At 42.0% G+C, this 22413-nt stretch overlaps 4 protein-coding genes across 4 annotated transcripts in view; all 4 read right to left on the bottom strand.

Annotated features, from left to right (window-relative positions):
• LOC118409121 (endo-1,4-beta-xylanase 2-like) overlaps positions 1 to 5125 on the bottom strand; it is a gene marked incomplete at its 3' end in the record, with an annotated part of 12319 nt that extends 7194 nt beyond the window's left edge. Inside the window, exons 1-5 of the mRNA XM_035809988.1 lie at positions 4834 to 5125; positions 3916 to 4067; positions 2906 to 2998; positions 2178 to 2299; positions 1652 to 1782 (exon numbers count right to left, since the gene is read on the bottom strand). Of these exons, the coding sequence (XP_035665881.1) occupies positions 1652 to 1782; positions 2178 to 2299; positions 2906 to 2998; positions 3916 to 4067; positions 4834 to 5030 (695 nt within the window). The remainder of the gene's footprint in view (positions 1 to 1651; positions 1783 to 2177; positions 2300 to 2905; positions 2999 to 3915; positions 4068 to 4833) is intronic.
• Positions 5126 to 5901: 776 nt separating this feature from the next.
• Positions 5902 to 14163, bottom strand: LOC118409120 (endo-1,4-beta-xylanase 1-like). The gene is made up of 16 exons (XM_035809987.1): positions 13850 to 14163; positions 12832 to 12983; positions 12396 to 12488; positions 11927 to 12033; positions 11395 to 11531; positions 10905 to 11056; positions 10508 to 10597; positions 9974 to 10148; positions 9613 to 9649; positions 9240 to 9392; positions 8888 to 8943; positions 8398 to 8535; positions 7683 to 7854; positions 7155 to 7259; positions 6661 to 6876; positions 5902 to 6147 (listed from the first exon to the last, which is right to left on the bottom strand). The coding sequence occupies exons 1-16, from the start codon at positions 14044 to 14046 to the stop codon at positions 5902 to 5904; spliced, it is 2226 nt and encodes a 741-aa protein (XP_035665880.1). The 5' UTR covers positions 14047 to 14163.
• Positions 14164 to 14697: 534 nt separating this feature from the next.
• Positions 14698 to 16736, bottom strand: LOC118410331 (endo-1,4-beta-xylanase 1-like). The gene is made up of 4 exons (XM_035811947.1): positions 16584 to 16736; positions 15951 to 16055; positions 15620 to 15835; positions 14698 to 14998 (listed from the first exon to the last, which is right to left on the bottom strand). Exons 1-4 carry the CDS (start codon positions 16725 to 16727, stop codon positions 14762 to 14764), a joined length of 702 nt encoding a protein of 233 aa, XP_035667840.1. The 5' UTR covers positions 16728 to 16736; the 3' UTR covers positions 14698 to 14761.
• Positions 16737 to 17511: 775 nt separating this feature from the next.
• On the bottom strand, positions 17512 to 21263 carry LOC118409119 (endo-1,4-beta-xylanase 1-like). The gene is made up of 8 exons (XM_035809986.1): positions 21042 to 21263; positions 20043 to 20194; positions 19127 to 19216; positions 18711 to 18882; positions 18373 to 18409; positions 18062 to 18220; positions 17789 to 17835; positions 17512 to 17662 (listed from the first exon to the last, which is right to left on the bottom strand). The coding sequence occupies exons 1-8, from the start codon at positions 21227 to 21229 to the stop codon at positions 17512 to 17514; spliced, it is 996 nt and encodes a 331-aa protein (XP_035665879.1). The 5' UTR covers positions 21230 to 21263.
• Positions 21264 to 22413: the final 1150 nt, after the last annotated feature.

Genomic DNA, 22413 nt, shown 5'->3' with positions numbered 1-22413 from the left:
TCCGCCCAAAATTAATGTAATTTAGTAACGGTTTGTATCAATGAGACCAGAATAGCAGAATAAACTCTAGTGCACCTCTACGTTTAACTGTAGAGTTTTCTTGTTGACTATCTTATGCCCAAAATGTATACTCTGGTCGCCTTTGACCTGATATCAAAGATATACGGCCTCAAACGGTGACGTCCATCCTACAGTCCGAGATGCAAGTGAGCTTTAGGCGCGGGTTTCAAGAGACAAACGACAAAGGACCCAGTAACGTTACACTTGTCTAAAAGAATAGGGGTGATCTCGTATGCCTACTTATACGTATATGCTACCTATTAATTAGTGCGAGCATACGAGGGTGAGTCAGAAAGTAATGCAAGTGGTTTCATAACAGACTCGTTTTTCGATCGAATGAGTTGAAATTTGGCACAAAGGTAGAAGCACATGTCCTCTTGAGATTGAATGTTTTAAATTTGGTCTTTCTCATTTTATGAGCAACAGAGTTGATTTAAAGACGAACACACCCTTGGTAGCTTGTCAGACTATGAATTCCTCTAGATCTGACCCATTAAAAATCATTTTAGGAGATTGAAATTGCACATATATGATACCAAATGTCTATATAGGTTGCGTGCCAATTTTCATCTCTGAACTCTAAATGGTTCTTTATTTACAGCTGCTAGGATGGAGTAAGTTGTGTTATAAAGCTGTTGGATGTATACACGAATTCGTGAGTTGTTGGTTGAAAGACTACTTTTCCATTAGCCAAAAGAAACTAAACTTTACACAGTTATTAACTGTTTGAAGGCCAAAAAGAATGCTAAGTTTTATTTGTCTTTGTTAACGGGAAAGAAGGCTACAGAAACTTTAATCATAACACCGCAAATCTCATGACCTTGACGACCCCGTATACCTCACTCTACACCAGCAACGAAAAAAGAAAAACTGGTCGGATTTTAGAGTTTAAATTAAGCATGTGGCCTATAGGGAAATGTAGCTCATTACATGTGCAGGTTCCGTCTTCTACAATGGTAAAAATTAGTTTAGGGAAATCCTTAATTGTACGTTAACTGGACATCACTTTTCTTCTGACGGGACTCCAAGGGTGTGGTCGACTTGAAAGCAGCTCAGTAACTTATAAAATAATGAGCAACAACTTTAGATATTTCAATCTCAAGAAGAGATATGTTTCTACCTTTGTGCCAAATTTCAACTCATTCGATCAAAAAACGAGTCTGTTATGAAACCACTTGCATTACTTTCTGACTCACCCTCGTATAATAGCAAAGCAGCATCGTGCTACTAGCCAACGAAAACGCTTTGTTCTCGCTCTGTTTCTAGTCATGATCAGTGCTGTCTTGATGGAACCAATTCAATATGATTTGATACCTTCCACATTACATTCAATGCCGCTCCGCTGCGTGCTCCGACCTCGCTGCGACCTTAATCAAGCTGTGTAAGCCCTGACCTCATAATTGCAATATGCTGCAAAATGTAAAGCATTACTGAAAATACATAAACAAAAAACATACACAAAACGTGAAAATGTTCCTTTTTATCAATGAAATTCGGTCTGCCGCAGGTCGGTCGCAGCGAGGTAACCGTCCTACTGGAATAGTGGTCTCGCTGGGACATTAGCTATGGCCAAGAAACAGATCCACAGTACCTCTCCTGAGCCAGCATGCATGAAGCGCCACCATAGCAGTCCGTGGTGTACTGCACACCGGTACATCCACGGCACTCCCAGGGGTCCAGGGAGGACTCAAACCCCGGGTTAGAGAGCAGTTCGGTGTCAGCCTGGAAATTCATGGAACAGGATACGGTTATTTGTAGTAAATAATATCTTAACGACATCTGGCATGGTACGCATAAAGGGACTTCCTCTTTATCTGTTATCTGTGTGTTTTCGAATGTCCATCTACTAGGTAAACTAAGCAATATCGCATAAATGTGTGTGAGACAGATAGAGGGAGAGAAACAGACGGGCAGACAGAGAGAGAGAAAGAGAGAGATAGAGAGGGAGAGAGAGAGAAAGAGAACGAGAACGAGAACGAGAGAAAGAGAGAGAAATAGGGAGAAAGAGAGAGATAAAGCACAGATCTGATTTCTTGATCTGACATCGAAAATATAACGTTAGTCTTATAAAAAAATTTACAAATCTTTGTTATGTGCCCTAACCGTAATGAACATACCGCAAAGGTATCGACAATACCCGGGCCCGACTCTGTCAGAGACGATCTGTCCACGAGTAGGTCGATCCAACTCGGAGGTCCCGACACATACAGGTGCAAGGACGTCACCGGCTTGTCGAAAACTGAGACATCGACAAAATCGTTGATATTCAGGTGCTTTTTATAGAAAGCCACAGTTATATTTCATTATGACCTTGATTTATTTTTGCAGCCAGTAGGTACCCAATCTGATAACGAAAATGTCTATCAACTATCTATAGCATATGTACCTGTATCATTTCGACAGTAACCTCATTTCTGCTAAAATATACAGCATCGTGGTGTGTTGTACCCTTGAAGATTTTGATGTTAAAAATTTGCTGGGTTTTAGAATTTTCAAATGTCCTTCTAAAACGTACATGATGAGGTGCCTCTTTGTTTTCCAATTCAATTTGATTCAGTTCAATTCTTTATATCTGATCAACTTTGTTATCTAAGAAAAGGTTCCGACTTTTCTTTATTTGTTTCTATCCATTTTTATCGGACTTTGTATTTTGAATAGAATGCCTGATAAAAACGCATAACATACGCCATACATGAAACAGCTGGGCCATGCGTCTGCTTGGAGAGCAATCAACCTTGCAGACATTCTATTTGAATGTCGGTAGTATTAAACATTAGAGAAAAGCAGATATTTAACACCTATGTACATATCATCCCTGACATTATGCTGTGCTGAGGGTACGTACCCGGCACGGTCAATGTCGCGGCAATCTGCTGCCAGCCGTCTGTCTGACTCACGTCGCTCAGCAGCGCGAGCTGCCGGTGGAAGGTTTCTCCGTCTGCAAACATGGAAAGAGGCATTTTTTTTCAAACTAGACCTTTGTTGGATGAAAATGAAAATGGATATAGGAGAATCCTTTTTACACATTCAACCAGTAGGTACTTACATTGCTTAAGTTTCGATGTCTCTCAGACACCTTCGTCACAGACCTTCTTACTGGCTACATATAGCGCTGAGAAGCAGAACTCCAGTTAGAAGCTTAGAAGTAAAAAAATTCTCCCATATCCTATATTCTACCAACCTGATGAAACTATTTTCGGTAGACCTTTGTTTTTTTAAAAATCCTTTTATGGCATCAGTGCACGATATTTCCCATATACATTAGTTCCTTCCCACAGTACCCATCTCTCCCATGTTTCTATATAGCCCGTGGGCCATACTGGCATCTTCAGCAGGGTGATAGGTATATAGGCTGAAATATGTTCAGTCTGATTATATGGATGACATCCACGGGCGCATCGATTTTCGGCATGTCCCAAATCAAAATGAAAAATAAGCAGTCAGTCAGTCAATTTCATATCATACATTGTATAGATGATATCGAAAAACGGATACTGGTGTTGTAGAATGCCAAAAACAAAGAAGATAATGTGGAAGAACAAAAATAAACGATCTATCATTCGGTATACCGTTGTCTGTGTGATCGGCCATTTGTTCAACCTTCCTGACCACTTTGATATGAAGATATTGAAGGTATATCTTTGTCAAACCTTTTGTATTTTGTCAAACGTTCTTTGTTCGCACGTTCGCACCAGTTCTGGGATTCACAGACGATGTCATCCATGTTATGAAATCAACATAGCCTTATTGTAAATCGAAGTCTATAATAAACCGTTGAAAAACTTGGCAATGCATTACAGCGTGTTGCAAAGTTATAATTCTTCAGGCATCAACCTTTTTGAGTTGACAACTCACCTGAAAACTCTATCCTAACTGTGACTTTGACCGGATGTTTGACGTCACCGCCCGATGCCAGCTGTACGTAGATCTGGAAGTCGTACGTCCGGTCAGAGATGACGTCACTTCCGTACGCAAGATCGTAGGCGGGGCCGGCCCAGGTGGCCCGTCTGGTTCACGAACAACGGCAAAAAAAAATCAATTACAAAAAAAGTCAAAAATGATAAGAACAATGTAAATGGTAAAAGCAACAGCACCGCCGACGACAAACACAAATAACAGCAATAGCAACAGCAACGTCAACACTTTGGAGGGTCTTTCGTTCAATGAGAAAAAAAAGGAGAAAAAAAGGACAGATCGCTTTACAATACACGATGCACTCACCTTAGGGTTGTTAAGCCACGAAGTGAACCGCAATATGTTTAACCTATATTTTAGGAAACCGCAATATGTTTAACCTATATTTTAGGGAACAATGTCATCGTCCTCTCGACTCTTCTACAATGCAAACACCTAAGCAGTCATTACGGAGACGCAAGATAACCAGCACATGTGCTTTTTTTAGCACAATAGGAAGACTGGTTCTATGGTCTAGAGTGCCATGTATCCGGTAGCTCGTGAGTTTGATCACCAGCCTAGTCCTATATATCATGACAATTGGCCATCGCTAACCGAGCGTACAGCGACCAAAATTTCTTTGTGACCATTGATTTCATAATGAGAAGATGTTATAGTATGATTTAACTTACAAAAAAAAAACACATGGGATTCGTTAAGCGATCTTCTAAGTCTCGGTCGCTCAGTGGTCCACACGGGATATACAAAAGGGAAAGGTCTAAATCTAACGCTTCCATAACGCCAGTTAAACTGCTATTCCATAGTGGAACTAGTTTTACAATAACTAACCTGTTTGAATGATATATGTTCCACCCTCACCTCTGAGTTGCCCGCATGCTCACAGCCCCCTCCACCTTGTCGCCCCCGTACTGTTCCCCCGTGCAGCCAGAGCAGTACCAGTTGTCAGGGCCGAGCGGAGCCTCGAAACCGGCATTACGGAATATCTCCGTCTGTGCTCTCACATCGCACAGATTACAGCAAAGGAGCAAAGCTCCCCAGACAAGCAAACGGTACATCTTGGTTAGGACCGTCCGTGGCTTTGTTACCGGGGGCCTGGCTCTACTTACAGTTATAAACAACACCGAGGACGGTGCAGAGGATATCCGAATGCCCTTTCATGTAGGCTGAGTGCAAATTGGTCAATAGAGTTATCGACAATATTGATTCCTTTCAAAAACAGACGCTTCCTACTGCGCCTATAAAACACACGTGCTGGCAAACACACGTCTCCGGTATTGCATTTTTTTTTATTTATTCAAAAGTCAAGAGAACTGTGACCACTGTTCGGAGCTTTGCAGTTCCTGTAGGTTCCGCCAGGTAGCGTCCGATATCCCTGACTGCCTTGTTCATTGCGGGGTTACTTGTTTCAAAGGGCCGTACAAATGTAATTCGACTCGTGGTCAAAAGTTCAATGAAACACAATTCCTGATCTAACACTTCCCATACAATCCACGAGTGCCAGTACTAATGAGTATTACATTTTGTATTATAGTTTTGTAATGGTCAAAATCATTTTTCAAAGTTTCAACAGTGGAAACAAACATTAATTACAAGAAAAATTGCGTCTTTTTTATTCACTAACTCTTATGTAATGTCTAAATTTGTGTCCAATAGGGAAAAATGTGATAGCACCAATCCATCACATTAATTCACTAGTATACTATATCTATATAGACAATTATTGTAATAACTGCTCGAAATAAGTTATCGCAACTTTTTCAACTATCACGTTTTCTGTCCTAAAACACTATTCAGGGCTAGAGATAAATAAATGTGATAAATAATCAAGACTAATGAATGAACTTTATTGCTCAATAGTTGCACATGGTACAATGTATGGCAACAATAACAAAGCAAACAACACTATGATGCGTTGACTGTCCTTCTTCAGCCAACAATGATGTCATTCGGCATGTCCACATCCACAGTCAAGGAGCCGGCTCCTGGGGACAAGTAGAACGTCTTCGTGGCCACGACCTGGCCATGGTTCTTGACTGTGACCTCGTAGTTGCCATGGAAACCACGGAAGATGAACTCCTTGCCTTCTGGCGTCACGATGCCGTCCGTGAGGGACAGGTTGGTGCGCCAGTCGTGGAAGACGAGCCGCTGCCAACGGCGACCGGCCTCGTTGATCTGCAAGGTACGTACACGGGTTTATGATTATTCTGGTATATTGTTTGGCTTTTACCTTAGTATTCTACCTTAGTTGCCTCTGTACAGATGCAGTAATTAACAAGAGTTGAGCATGAAGCATGGACTGGCGAAGTTAGACAATGTGCAGTTACAAAGAATTATTACGAAATGACGGCCCTTCATCTTATTTCATCTCATTTAATCTTTTTCTCAGTCCAAAAAACCTTTGGGGCTCAACAAAAATGTTACAGTCATTTTCTTTACTTTTAGCGGTTTTTAGTTCTTATACTTTTCTTATTATAGCTAACGATACTTTAAGAACACATTGATTAATCTCGAAGCAGATCTTCTTATGGTAGAGACACTGTATAGACACAAACAGTGTCCATACTGCCATCGGTGGCATTATGGATACCAGCTTTGCTATATCGCGTTTCTGCCATCAGAAGATCTGCTTAGAGGTTAAACATTTGTGAAAGTAATTCCGATGCCAGTGAAAAAAAAAACAAGTACCTGAAAACTGTCTCCATTCACCAGTGCAGCGTCAGGTTTCCAGTGGGACTGGTCCCAGAACCCCCACAGCAGAACCCCCTCCACCCCCGGGTGACTGAAGAAGGCCGTCAGACTGTCCTCGTACCCGTCCGCTCTAACGTACTCGTCAGGCTCGTTTATATCCAGCTCGGTTATCCAGACGGGGAGGCCACGGGAGGACAGCGTGTTGAGGCAGTGCTAGACAAAACGTCACATTTCATTCAAAAGTAGTTCTCTTTCCCAATCCTTTTCAAACCTAGATTCAATTGAAGTAATTGGATGAAAGTCAAGTTATATCTCAGGGAGGAAAATAAGGATAAATTTATTTCAAAACCGGGATGCAACAGCTTAGACTGCAGAGGGTGAAATGTAATGTTTTATGATGCCTGAGGTAGGAACGAAAACGAAACGGGATAGCTTTGACATTGTGAATAAGGAAACATGAGTGTCATTATTTTGACCGGAATTAGACCTACCAGAACGTTAGTGGGGTTAGGGCGGCCGCCGAAGTGTCCTTGGGCACCGACTCCCTCCACCGGCGCTCCATTGTTGATAAACTCTGTAATCTGGTTGGCATAATCCTATCACCCGAGATGGAAGATAAACGACATATCAATGATATGTAAAAAGAGTTGAAAGATTTACATGTAAGGCTTTGATGAAGGTTAGCCTGGGTGCCATCCGATTTCTCCCGGGGCTCCTTACACTCGCTACCCTAGTTCTTTAGGGAAGCGAGTGTAAGGTGCCCCGGTAGAAATCGGATGGTACCCAGGCTAGGTTAGACATCCAGCTAATAAGATACGTGAGGTAAGAATTAGCAGTAAAACTGTATAAAGTTTTGAAGCTATTCAGGATGGCATCCACTACCTTTCAACATGGACTGAACAACTGGACTGAACAGCCAGGTATTTAACCCAAACTATAATAAGATATAAGTATATATTCTACGCAAAGAAATGATGGGAAACAACACAATATCCTCTTGTAACAGCAGTAAAACTTACCCGAGTTGACCAATAACCAGTGACGACGTTGTAGTCGTTGAGGAAGAGTTTAGCGCTTGGGTCCTTCTCCTTCACTTTCCGGAACATCTCGTACCGGATCTGGGAGCTGCCAGTCTTGTCCCTGAAGAAACTTCCGTGCAGCATCTCGTTGTTGACGTCCCAGTGAGCCAACCTGACAGATGGACAGAAACGGCAAAGGTACCAAGTGTTTGTACCTTAACAGTTCATGGCAGCATCGTAGCTTGTAAAACGAAGTTTGAAAATCAAGAAAATTGTACACGAAGGGAACGAAAATGATAGATACTAGTAGCAAATTATTTCCAATACCCTTGATCGATTGAACAGTTCAATGTCTAACAAGGCTATGTTGCCATGTTTGTGATTGTTGTGTTTATTGAGATTCTCTTAAGCCAAGAATAATCCTCCAGGGTTAAAAATAACTAAAACATATATTTGATAACAAAAGTGTTACTTAACTTAAGAACAAATGGATGATTTCCTATCGTTAACTGGGCTTGATAGTGATTTGACTTAAGTGTAATAAAGTGCTACACGATTGATGTCACGGCAGAAAAAGGTTTACATTTTGTGTTTGTGTTTTCGTAGTTCAATACTGTATAGGAGTTGGACATGTAAAGCGTTAAGTCTGATTTTTAAAGCTACAATGTGATGCACTGCTAAAATGAATACATCAAGGAGTGGTAAAGACGTGTACCTTCCGGCATATCGCCCCACGACGTCGTCCACTCTCTTCCAGCACTTCTGCTCTACCTCAGCCGCGGAGTAGCCTTTCAGCCAGTCCGGCACGTAATCCGGCACCGCCCAGAACACGCAGTGGCCGCGGATGGAGACTCTGAAATGCGAGAAAAGATCTATAAGCTACTGTATACCGTGTTCACAAATTTTACAACAGTCTACAATGAGACAGACGCACGACCTCTTAAGGGACCCACACAGTATCACAAATATAAACAGAACGAACGGTCAAGCACCATACGCTAATTTTCACTCTGGTGTGTGTCTGTGTGGTACCAAGCATGTGTAAGTACTAGGGACATATCATTTTTTGACATATCTTTGTCAGTTTTGTTTCACACTAATCTCCTCTCTGCTGACATCATTGAAGAACGGCCTGTGACCTTTTCGTGAATTAACAAATCTTGATGATCAAGCAAACAAAATCTACATTTTGATTTACTTCTTACCCACGACTCTCCAGCATCTGCATTGTCCGGTCAGCACGTGTCCATTCCAGCTGACCCTGAAAAACAACAATCACACATGTATGACTCCCGGCATTTAGATCACCAATTATCTTTATCAAACTTTTACATCTATTTTAAGCACCAACTTACTTCCTGAGGCTCATTCTGCTGCCATTTGTGGTTAGCTTTAAGCACGGCCCACTCGAAGTTGTCGAAGAAGAAGTCCGCGTACCCGCCGTTGGACGGCATTTGCCAGGCGTTTACCGCCGAGCCAAAGGCGAAGTGGGATTTGGTTTGCGCGATCTGTAACATAATGCAGCTGTGAACAGAAGGTGATTGGAGACTAACTTACTTCTTGAGGCTCGTTTTGCTTCCATTTGAGGTTGCTCTCCAGAACGGCCCACTCGAAGTTGTCGAAGAAGAAGTTTGCGTACCGACTGTCGGAAGGCATTCTCCAGGCATTGACAGCCGAGCCAAAGGCGAAGTGAGACTTCGTTTGGGAGATCTGTGAGGTGAAACATATATCTGTTTCTTCAATTATCAAAAGGTTACGATCTGTGACATCATAATATATTCTTTTATTTGGATAGTCGAGCACCCAATAGTACTAGTAGTCGACTATTTCGCAGAAAATCTGCTCTTTTAAATCAGATGTAGGACAAAAACTAAACAAGAGAGATCGTATTATCGAGCATTTGAAAAGAATACCGTTTCTAAACACATACCTCCACACTTATGCCTTGTGCGTTTGGAGTCTGCACCCTGCAATTTTACACGAAAAAGAATGCTTGATTTTGCACATGTTGCTGTATTTCATTTAAAATCCGCCTGAATCAAAGCCTCTAACACTAGAAATACAATTACAATACAATCTGAACCTTACAATAGTGTCATTCATCACAATTCTATACGTAGATCTCCCCACTCGAGTTTAAGTCAGTCTGTTTAGCTGCAGCAACTTTAAGTCAATCCGTACAACAGCTGACAAACAGTGCCATGTCATGAAGACGGACCACTCTGGCTAAATAAAACATGTAATGGATATTTCAGGAGCTTCATGCCGTATCGCAGTTACAATGTACTGACCTGAGCGTGACGTATCGTTTGCGTAATTGCTCGATCCTTGTGTTCGCCTCGGACTTCCAGTCGCCTTGCGACACGTCCATGAACGACAGGAGGGACACGTCATCGATGAGGAAGCGTACGTCAGCCGGAGGGCCTTCCGCGTACAGCCGCACACTACTCACGGTGTCTCCGTAATCTGGAAAAAATGATAAAGTAATTGTTGTCATAGACCACCCTTTGCTGCCATAAAATTCCGTATGTATATACTCCACATATTAGGGTAAGTGGTGTGTTGTTTTAGATTTTCTGTGTGTGTCTCTGTCTTTTCACTCTCTTCCGTCTCTCGTTACTTCTCTTTCTCGTTGTCCCGTTTTGTCCCTATTGCGCGTACGTGAATGCCTGAAATAATGGGACCGAAAAGGTTGCAAATAAGCATGGATGATGATCATTAGGTCATGGCCCGTACTATTCTGTCACGAGATAGAATAGGAAGAACTCCATATCTCTAAGTGATATAACCAGTCGCACTACAACTTAGAATATTGATATACCTACCATCCACGGTGTACCCAGCGGAAAGTCTGGTCCAGCCGTCCGCAGCCGAAACTGCTGAGGAAACTATGTTCAACCAACTCTGTGTTCCGTCTGAGAACAGAAATTGATCAACATCATTTAGAGTGTTTGATACACACCTGTAATGTCATTTTAGGACTGCCTTCAAGGGGAGTTGTCAAGCTTCAAATAATTTACCAAGTCTTCTATTTGCGGTCAATGTTATCAGTGTGAGTAGCCAAGCTTCAAGATGAAACTCTGCTCGAGGCCCAATGACAAGCAAACACCCATGAAAAAATTGAACAAGCAAACAAACAAACAAACAAACAAATGTACTTCAAGAAAACGCATGCAATCGCATATGCAATGCATTTCATGAAAACAGTGAGTGATTGTATACCTTTAAATCCAATATTCAGCTTGGCCATGACATTATAGGTCGTGCTTCCACCATCCAGCACCTTGACCCACATGGTGAACATATAGGTATATCCGCTCTTAATGGCGGACCCCCAGGCTAGGTCCTGAGATGGACCCGCCCATTCTGCAGTCCTATATGATACAGAACAGAAAGGGTCATGGGATACATTTTTATTGTTGCTGTTGTTAAATTTGTTCTGTATATCTGCCTTTCCAAAGTTTCTGCAGATGAGTTTACCAGGACATAAAGTTAACGTTTAAAATATCTTTTGTGGATGTAGCTCTTTTTTCAGGGCATGTGACGTATACGCAGACGTTGGTGGTTTCTTGAGAAGGGTCAAGGGACTCAAAGCCAGCTTGTCGGTTAATGATGTATGTTTGGGACGGTATTAGTTTCTAAATGTTTTGTAATATCAATTATTGCCATAGTAATCATTGTTGAATTGAGTTTTGTGTACAATGTGCTATACCTGTCCTGAGCCAGCATAGCCCCGCCTCCATCATGTGTGTACTGTGTGTAATGCACACCTGTACACGACATGCAGTACCAGCCGCTCAGGTCACCCTCAAGGCCGGGATTGGTCACCATCTCAGAACCGGAGACTGTCTGTTCAGAATATCATTTTAATGTTCAATCGAAAAGTAGCATATGGAACCAAAGACAAACAGATGGACCAAAAGCTATACCTCCCCATAAATTAGTAGCATCTTTCATATCAGGTACCGTCATGACTGCTTAATGACTATCTCTATTACCTTTTGACCTCTACTTCCTGCATGTCTGTCCTTTGGAGTTGTCTTGATACACACTAACATTCATTCAAATCACCGAAGGCACACACCTACATCAACAAACTAACCGAAAACGTTTTAGAGAACGTATAAACGTATGCACTTTCCTTGAAAGTAACAAAAACTAAAAGTTAGCTTGCTTGAAAAATGCAATATAGTGTGTACTTAGTTATAAGATCAAAACTGTTTTGAAAACGCCGACTGTCGTACCTGCAGGTTTTCTACCAAGCTCAGTTCGGAAGCCAGTGTGAGGATGTCGGTATCGACAGGAGGACCCTCAAGGTACAGCCGCATAGATGTCACTTCCTTGTCAAATGCTAGGTTTGTTGGAGTACAGAATATTATTATGGTGTTTTTGTCGATCAAATTTGAAATCGCGGGAGGACAATACTGACCCTCATTACTGATGCGTCGATGTTGGCTAGACATCCAGGTACTGTAAATATTCAGAAGTGTTACTCATGACATGCAACTTGATATATTCAAGACACGCAGTTTGATATATTCCTGACATGCAACTTGATATATGTTGAAAAATCTATCCAGTAATTGCAGCTTGAGTAGCTGTTAAATTTCCCAACATTGGTTATAACATTCATTAAATGCGTTGCAATCTGTCCGTGAGTAATTTAATCGTAGTGGCAGAGACAATAATTTTCCTTTCAATTCTTTAACTCACATGGCACAGTCCAGGTCGTGGCGATTCTCTGCCATCCGTGACTCTGACTGATGTGGTCAGTCTGCTTCATCTGCCGGTAGTTCACATCTCCGTCTAAAATCAAAAGTTTTACTCACTATGAAATATTCCTCTATGATTTCTAAGATTGACAAGGGAAGTTTTCAGTTTCTTTCGATTATCGGACTGCGCCAACCTTCTCTTAAGTGGTACGGGGGCAATTTGGACTTCCAAAAATCTTTGACCCATTTCTGACGTCACACGTGCAAAACGTCACGTGTCAAGAATAAATGGGCCTGATAGCCGCATAAGACTGAATAAATCAGACGAAAATCTTGTGATCTCGAATCTGATAATCTGATATTTCCACAATACGTACGTTTATTGTTTTTGGGAGGGGGCTGTTGAAAAATTTCAACTTCGTAATGATTTGACTCACCAGCGAACGTAGTTGCCAGATTAACCTTGACCTCGACATGAGCCGCCCCTCCCGCCAGCAGTTTGACGAAGATCTGGAACTCGTACGTCTGACCGGGAAGGACGCCACGGCGGTAGGGGAGCACGTACGACGGGCCGGCCCATATAGCGGTCCTGTGTTGTAAAAATGATATAGAAATTTAGATCTCGAACGTATATAATGTCCTTGCTTTCAATGACACTAGGCCCCGGTCCCCTTTCCTCTAGATGGTAATTGCTCATATACGTGATTTTATAATCAACAAGAAGTAGAATTATGACAAAAAACGTACAAGTTGTTCTTTGTTTATAAATTGCTGTAAATATTAATGTTGTGTTGCTTAGCTAGCCTCTAGCGGCACAGTGGAAATAGTGTGTTGACCACTAATTCATCATGAAAGTTGGTCTTTGTTGTTCGTTCAATCTTTTCTATGTATTTTGCTAGTATAGTTGTAATGTCCAGCTTTGTGTAATGTATTGTATTTATCCTAGGCATGTGCCCATGGGAAACAAAGCTGCTGTGTTTACAAATTTCTTGTTGGCACAGGACGGACGTGCTTGTGCATCTTTTCCGTCACATATGTAGGCAAAAGTGACAAATGCTGCTGTCTAAAAATGTTTAGTATGTTTAAAGTTTTATAACGTTACAGATCTAATGAAAAGATCCGTCAATGACCTAAGTAGCAGCAATGTTTCTTATGAATATCTGAATATCAAACATCAGTATAAGACAACCCGACAATCTAAATAATTTTCACTTTGTACATTCACCTTTGCACCATTACTATAATTATTCATCATTATTCATTATCTTTATGCATTTTTTCTGGATCAGACATTATCTTTATGTAGAAAGGTGTTATTTGCTTTGTCTCCCTTATTTTTGCATTGCAGACCATGTGATCTAACAAGGTCCTCCCCCCGCACACACCCACACCCCTAAGACCACCACTACAAAAAAAAAAAACACACACACATAGATTCTAAGACAGTTCACCCACCTCCCCCTCGCCATCATGCTGGCGGCCCCCTCCACCTTGTCGTCCGTGTGACGCTCTCCAGTACACCCAGAACAGTACCAGTTATCGGCGCCGAAAGCTCCCTCGAACCCGGCATTGCGGAATATTTCTGGTGCTGCCCCTACGTCGTGAAGCCAGCAGCAAAGGAACAAAGCTACACAAGCGACCGCACGGAGCATGGTCTGAGCTGTGGCTGACAGAGATTTCAGTAGTTACAGGGTTATTCAGATCGTTGCGGTGCCGTATCTAGGTATTTTTAATCTAAAATTTAGATGGATCGATTGGAACAATAGCAGCTAAAAAGGTCAATATTTGTCAGCTTAGCAAATATTAATTTCCTCTAGACCTTTCCGATTAATATGTAGACATTTATTATCAACCTTTAGACCTTTTCCTAGCAACCTGTAGTCCTTTTCTTAGCAAATATATTACCTAACATCCTGTAGTCCCTTCATATCCACCTGTAGCTCTTTCCTATCAACATGTAGTCATTTTCTATCAACCTGTTGGTCCTTTCCTATTAACCTGTAGGCCATTTTAGCTTTATTCCACCTCCAATGGTCGCTACCCAACTATCTGATAAAACCACGTGTACATGCATTAAATGTTAGATTTTATGTGCTTATTTTCCTGGATCTTCAGCGAAAGTTAGATTCTTTTTTCGCTTATTCTTGGTGTCCAGGTATACAACCCTGTTCATTTAGCAAAATATGATCATGACTGAAAGACAATAAATGTAAATCGTTATATATTTAAAACAACTATCTTTACTTTAATGATGGTGATCTAGGAAGCAACAAGCAACACAAAGCGGCAGTCATTTCAGCGTTCAAGTTTATTGTCCTGACATAAAGAAACATGTAGGTTTTACTCACAAAGAGATATGTCATTAGTCTAGCTTTCTTCGGCTATGTCAATATCTATGACAAGGCTTCCTTCTTCTGGACGTAGGTAGAACGTCTTCGTGGCCACGACCTGGCCGTGGTTCTTGACCTTGACCTCGTAGTTACCATGGAAACCACGGAAGATGAACTCCTTGCCTTCTGGCGTCACGATGCCGTCCGTGAGGGACAGGTTGGTGCGCCAGTCGTGGAACACAAGCCGCTGCCAACGGCGGCCTGCCTCGTTTAGCTGCAGAGTGGACGATGTACATTAAAAGTTATTCAGGTTTGTTGTTGTTTTGTATGTCATATAGCAATCAACACTGTACAAAAATGCAATTAAAACAAATCACGTACTGTACATTTGCATTCGCCACCTCATCACTTGATTCTATGTATTAAGCAAACATATAAAAAGTACTACAGACAAAAGTACTCAACTTATGTTTCGTGAAGGTTGCGCCCAAGAACGCCAAACTCACATGTATATGTACATGTAGAGTCCATGAGAGCTCAACATGTCGGTGATAGACACATCAAAGCTGCTCATGGAGCTTATCATGCACTCTACGTTATGAGTGCACGTTCAGAAAGATGCACTCTACGTACGCTAACACGCCATTTCCACCTAGCGTGAAGACCTCACCACAGAAGCGCTGCGACCGAAATTTTGACGCCCCACAAATTTCACAGATAAATAAAAGAGAGAATAGTTTACGTTTAGTGTGTTTATTGTCTTAACAGTCTCTCTCTCTCTTCGACATATTGTATAATATTCCAACTATGAAATCAAGGATTACACAAATCTAATTCAGGTCGCAGTGAGGTCGCAGCTCGATCGCCGTCTAGTGGAATGGGCATAAATCCTTACTTGAAAGTTGTCGCCGTTCACAAGCGCAGCGTCTGGTCTCCAATGCGCCTGGTCCCAGAACCCCCAGATGAGGAGTCCCTCCACGGCAGGGTGGCTGAATGCAGCCCGCATGGCGTCCTCGTACCCGTCGGCCTTCTCAAACTCGTTGGGTTCAGTAAAATCCAGTTCTGTCACCCAGATAGGAAGCCCGGAGGAGGCAAGGAGATCTAGGCGACTCTACAGGAGGAAGAGTCACCAAGAATGCAATGTGTTAATGTGTTATGAGAGACAACATGTTACAAGCATTTTGAAATACATATTGTGAAAGCAGGTACTCCCTTTTGTTACATACCTTGATCAGAACAGGGTCAGGACGACTTTTGAAGTGACCCTGCACACCAATACCACCAACCGGCGCCCCGTTAGCGAGGAACTCAGAGATCTGGTCTACATAAGCCTGTGTTAGGGTAAACAAGAAACAGCTATGATTTGGAAACTATCAAATTATACAATACAATGCAATACAGTAAAATAAAAGACATTTCTTTATTACTGCCTTTATGTTTATGCCACTGCAAAGCTACCTGTTGTGAACAGATTTTGACTTGACTACAGCATGTCAATAGTGCTAAATGCATAATCTAACTATGGGACTTAATTGTTATTAATAGCACAATTGGAATTCAACATCTAACATGCTCAAGTAGCACGTATCGGTCGGTCACAGCTGGAAAAAGGGGCCCCGCCGGGTAGTTCACGGACTGTTTTGTCTTACTTTCGGGCCAGATCCCTATTTGGCCTCGTAGAGCAACATGCGGCTACCGGGCTATATTTTGTCCCGCAATAAATAGACGCCTTGATATAATCGTGAAAGCACTGAGAGGTATACGTAGCTTTGCGATATCCGGCAGTCCACTGGAACAAATGTTTAGTTTTACATCGGACTTGCACGGGCACAATTGTGACGGTAGCGTTAGCTGACTACCTGGGTCGCTTGGCTAGAGCTGATGACGTTGTAGTCGTTAAGGAACAGTTTAACGTTCTGGTCCTTCTCCTGCGCCCACCGGAACATGTCGTACCGGATCTGCAGACCCCCTGTCCTGTCTATGAAGTAGCTGGCATGCAGCATCTCGTTGTTCACGTCCCAGTGCGCCAACCTGAGCCGAAGCGCAAGAATCGACGTCTTTATAACCGTACGTAACATGGCTAACGTTTTGTACATTAGTTCCAACAGACATACACTGGAGCAGTAGCCGTAAGTAAAGGTGGGTTCACACGTGAGTATATATTTCAAGCCCGTATGAGTTCCGTATGGGAGTCTTAGCCTCTGCTAGACTCCACACGTCGCTCAAAACCAGTGGAGCCTGTTAGAGGCTAATAATGTGATGCGGACCTTATATTATACGGACTTAAAAATATACCACGTGTGAACCCGGTGTAACACCGTTTTCCACTTCTAGGGCCTGCGATCGCTGAGAGACCGCCAAGTGAACAAAGATTTCGTTGGCAGATTGCTCAATGATTGAATTTCATAGATAGAGCTGTTTAACGCTTTGTGTGCTTTTATCTTTTACAATATTAAAGAACACTCTTAGATAGATGTGCTAAAGTTAGCTGTGACAGGTCGTTCAGTGCAATATAACCAGCTGCTGCTGCACCGTCTGCATACCTGCGAAGCTGGTGCGCTGCGCTTACGGGCGGTTATACCGGCTATATGCGAGTAGCTATAGACACAGAATGTACAGAGACAGATCTTAGATCATACTACAACCATAAACTCATGGATCACACAAATCCAATTTGCTCACTGCACAGCGCTCACTGATCACCTTCTAGTAGAAAATAGTTAAAATGATAAGAACTCTAGTGAAAACATATCAGATTGTTCCAAATGTGAATGGCAGATACACCATTTACCTTTCAGCATAACGGCCCACGACGTCGTCAACCCTTTGCCGGCACATGTGTGTAACGACGCCATCCCAGATCCAGTCTACCCAACCTAGCCACTTTGGCACGTGTTCGGGCTTCGCCCAGAAAATACAGTGACCACGTATAGGTACGCTGAAAAATATACAGGCTGAAATTAGACAGCTTAATGTTCTACTTAATTTCAATGTCATTTAAAAAAGAAATCATTGAATGTTTTCTATCAAAGAGCATAATGAATATAATAATGTGCCAACAAACCCCTGACTCTCCAACATTTTGATGGCAGTGTCAGGCCAACTATGAAACTGAAACAAGGAATACGAATATTATTATTTCTCTTCTTAGTACCGGAGGAGTTTTATTATTCATCTCTAAAGAACCAATGTGTAAGAGCATAAGAATTGATTAAAATAGACAGCAAAAAGATTCTTTGAGCGGAACAAATTACTCTTTATTGTCCCATAGCCCTTCCCGTTGTGCTAAGTGGTACAACCCATATGTCCGTTGTACGATATCATAATCAAACCTCACCACAAACGGGTACGGATCAGTCTGCTGCCATTTCAGACCATTCTCTATGACGGCCCACTCGAAGTTGTTGAAGAAGAAGTCCCTGTAATGGCCGCTGGTCTCCAGCGCTGTGGCGTTCACGGCAGAGCCGAAAGCAAAGTGAGACTTGGTTTGGGCTACCTGCAAAGCAGGCTGCGTTACTGTACTTAAATCGGAATTTCTACAGAACAGTGACTGAAAATATTAAATCGATGAGCAACAGAATCTTAAACATAAGTTTGCGGTGAAAAATGTAGTATATAAAAAAAATATTGTAGTAATAATTTTCATACCTCAACTTCAATACTTTCTGGACTGTCAGTGTTCACCCTGCAAAATGCATTAAGCAACAAATTTCATTATGAGAAAGATTCTATAATCAATAATGACTATTAGTATATTGGTGTCATGGTGTAGAAACAACACATCATGGGCACACATCGCTGGCCATTCAGTGCGTTATCTAAAAGAAAAAAAGGTAGAGCTTGTACTCCTTGCGCGTTGGTAGAAGTCATTATTGAAATAGTTTAACTGTAATATAATCCCACGACTATTCATACGTATTGTGTAGTTTGAGTTTCTTTTTTATATTAGGCAGGGCCCCAGCTTGAAAATATAACTTAGGCCTTACCTGAGAATGACGTCCCTCTTGCGGATCTGTTCTATCCGTGCGTCCGCCTCAGCCCTCCAGCTCTCTCTCATGGACAGCTCCTCCAGCGAAGCGCCGTCCACCAGGAAGCGGACAGCGGCCGGTGCCCCCGCCACGTGCATCCAAACCCTGCTCACTGAACCACCGTAGGTGTCTGGGGTGTTTGTTGATAAACAGACGGACAATGGGAGTTACTCTACGAATAGGTAAACCCCCATCCGTTTTATGCAAATTAAACAGAATGTTTACTCGTCCCAGTACCAGTGCATAGATATGTCAAAAGTAGGTAGAATATATTATCTAAATAAGCTAATATAAACTTAAAACAGGCTATAAGAAATAAGCAAATAAAAACTAATGACATAAAACATTCTATCAAAAGTAGCAAGCTTACCCACCTGGCACGGTGATGTCTCCATACATCCTCCTCCAGCCGTCCTGAGCGGTCATGTTGGTACTGAACATCATCAGGTGGACTTCACTACCGTCTGAGGAACAGGGGAGATTTTTATGGAGAAATATGATAAACTGCTTACCAGCTAAAAATGGGGCCACATGCTCTAGACATGACATTTTATGCACATGTGACTTCGGTAGGAAGTCGAATGCTCTTTCAAAATCAATATCACACGAGGCCCTCTCGGTTAAGAGAAGGTCAGTGTGCCCCATTTTAAGCGGGTAAGAGGTTTAGATTCTCTACGATGTAATTTGCGAACTCAGATGAAGTTTTATTCTGGACCAGGCAGATTTTTTTCTACCCAAACAACAATGGAAGGCTTCTACTATCTACAATACCGTCCCAAACAAAACAAAAAACGACACAAAATATAATGGTTTTACAGAGGAACAAGACCAATATTTTGTAAAGTCAAATCAAAAACTTAATAATTGAATTTGGTCACCAGAGTGTTTGTCATCAACATTGATTTACATGTAACGTTAGTAATCAATTAAAGTTGACTACAGAGAGTTTATGATTGACTTGTGGCGTAGAAGCTACCGCGAATCATTGACCTTCACCTCTACGTGTCAAGGGTATCTTACTGAAGCTAGCGGCACGTTGGCGGCGTCGCTGCGGCCGCCGTGCGATTTCAGCGCTCAACGAATTTGGAAAACAACGAATCTCAACGAATGTACACTGTGTGTGCTTTGTTTTTTATAGTAACACTTGTACATTTTGCACGATATTCGCATTAAAACGTCAAGTATAACACATATTTCATTTAGAACGCAGCGACACCGCCAACGCACTGTATTCCAGCGACATACCCCTTAGATAAGCAGTCTTAAGAAATCCGTTTTACATGGACTAACCTTTCATCTTCATGTTCATGGTAGCTTTAACCTGGTAGGGTGTAGTACCGCCATCCAGAAGTTTAACAAAGATGCGGAAAGCGTAGCTACGTCCATCCTTCACAGCTGACCCCCACTCCAGGACCTGAGATGGACCCGCCCAATCTGCCACCCTGGAAGAAGGTAACGTGTCATATCACGTGGCTGGGAATCGGTCTACAGAACTTTGCTCCAGATAGCAGCGTCACCATTGAAGGGCCATGACGAAAAATTGTCACAATTGACAATACAGATAGGATTCTTCATTATGGGCCAATGGTAACATAATCCAACGACCAACGCACCGTAAAGTGGGCACAATTATCAGTTGGACTTTTGTAGAGACGACTGGTAGTTTCAAAGCTGTCTTTGCTGACAGACATCGTAAAACATAAGTTTGCGCAGCAGGTAAAGGCTGTGTAAGATCGTACTACTGTAAGGTTTGATTCACTCCAACCGGGGAGAACACCTTCTATCTTCGATAAGTATCGTGGGTTCTTTTAAGCATTCAATATTTTAGCGATCCTAAACAGTGACACAAGACCTCCTAAGCTTTACATCAATCCAAGAGACATTTCTTTGATGTATTAATGTATTGATTATCGTCCAAGTGCAGATATGCCGGGTAGAAAGCCGAAATGATGACTAATACCCATGTTGGGCATTGTACCTTCAGCGCTCGGTGCAAATACGAGACATTTAGGGCAAGCCTAAGCCCCCTTCTTCAGATTACTCTTTTCGGTTGCGGTGGGTTCTTTAACGTGCTCGAGGTGTGAGGTGTGGCACTTCTCAAACAAGGAGCCTGACCACTTACGTCGTATCCGATGGATGACCCTAACACTAATCCTAACCCTAACCCTAACCCTAACTCATTCTCAATGTATTGTTTTTTGGGGAGCCCATACTTTGGCGGCTTCTAGTTCCTCAAAGGGAAGGGCACCCCATGTCTGTCCGAGTGAGGACAAGTAAAGCTCCACTCACCTTTCCGACACCAGCATACTGTACGTCCCCTCCACCTTGTCGTCTCCATCCCGCAGTCCGTTACAGCCGCTACAGGACCAGTTCTCCGGGCCCAGCGGCGACTCAAACCCGGCGTTACGGAAGATCTCTGCGCTAACAACACATGCTGTTAGCCACAGGAGCAATGCGCTGAGTGTAGCGGACGGCATGGCTCCGGTTCTGTGCCGCTGAGGACGCAACTGGTACAGCAGATCACCAGGAAAGTTAATGGTTAACCTTTATCTCTTTTCTGACCTTTGAGATTTGCCCTGATTAATTCTGATGATGATAATATATACTATCATGAGCTATATAAATGATGTACACCTTCCTGTACACGTGTAAAGAAAAACTGATTTCGATGATGCATTGTATATGGTATCCGAACCAATACCATAAGTTTATCATCGTTGCATCATTATATATCATTGCACATCCCTGTTAGATACTCTAATTGGCCTGGCTGACGTGTACAAAAAATCAATGAACTATATGTCTCTATGTTGTCACTTTATTGCGACTTTGACATATCTCTAAAAGAATTATGACAAAAAAAGACATATCTTTAAAAGGATTATGATAGTTTTAATTGGGTTATAACTTGTAATTTGTGTGTCTTAGGGCACTCATTAATTATTCAAACTTTATGTAAGGACATATAAATATGTAATACCAACCCTTGACCCACTGACCTCCCGCCCCGGAAACTTAAACAATTTTTTGAAGGTGGAATGAACAACTTAACAGGATAAATGAATTTACCAAGAACCAAAATATGTATCATTTGATTCCCAATTCCGACAGTTGAGCTAATAACCTTGCACGGTGGTTGCAGCTGTAAAGAGAAGGAATGTGGAAAATTCATGATAAAAATGAGGAAATGTTGAAAAATTATCATCATAGAAATATAACTAAGTGTGCTGTGAGAACAAATAGCAGAGAGGCCATTTTCCAACCTCAACAGAACTTGATTATTGCATAGCCACGAGGCAAACCTTTATTTTACAGGAGTTCACCTTTATCCACGGGGCAACCTATATCCGTTGTTTTCAGAAACAAAGTACTTAGGAATATCAAGTCTCAGGAGGTGGTTTTAAACAAACATTGAGAATATTCCAATCATCCTAAAAATATTACAACCATCGAAACCACCATTCCTTGACTATCATACTTAATTTTTCTTTTTAAACAACGAATATAGGTTACCCGCAGATAAAGGCAAGCAAACATTAACCACGGGGTCCAGCCGTTTTATTCTAATTTGCCAATACCTGCACTTTGTGGACAGTAGCATTTGAACCAAGTAAGGGTACGTGTGTTTTGCGGGGTCGACTGTTTTAGTCAGAGTCCGAGA

The sequence above is a fragment of the Branchiostoma floridae genome, chromosome 2 (assembly GCF_000003815.2).
Source record: "Branchiostoma floridae strain S238N-H82 chromosome 2, Bfl_VNyyK, whole genome shotgun sequence".
Lineage (NCBI taxonomy): Eukaryota > Metazoa > Chordata > Leptocardii > Amphioxiformes > Branchiostomatidae > Branchiostoma > Branchiostoma floridae.
Note: the sequence above shows the minus strand (reverse complement) of the source record. Positions and strands in the feature narration are given on the sequence as shown.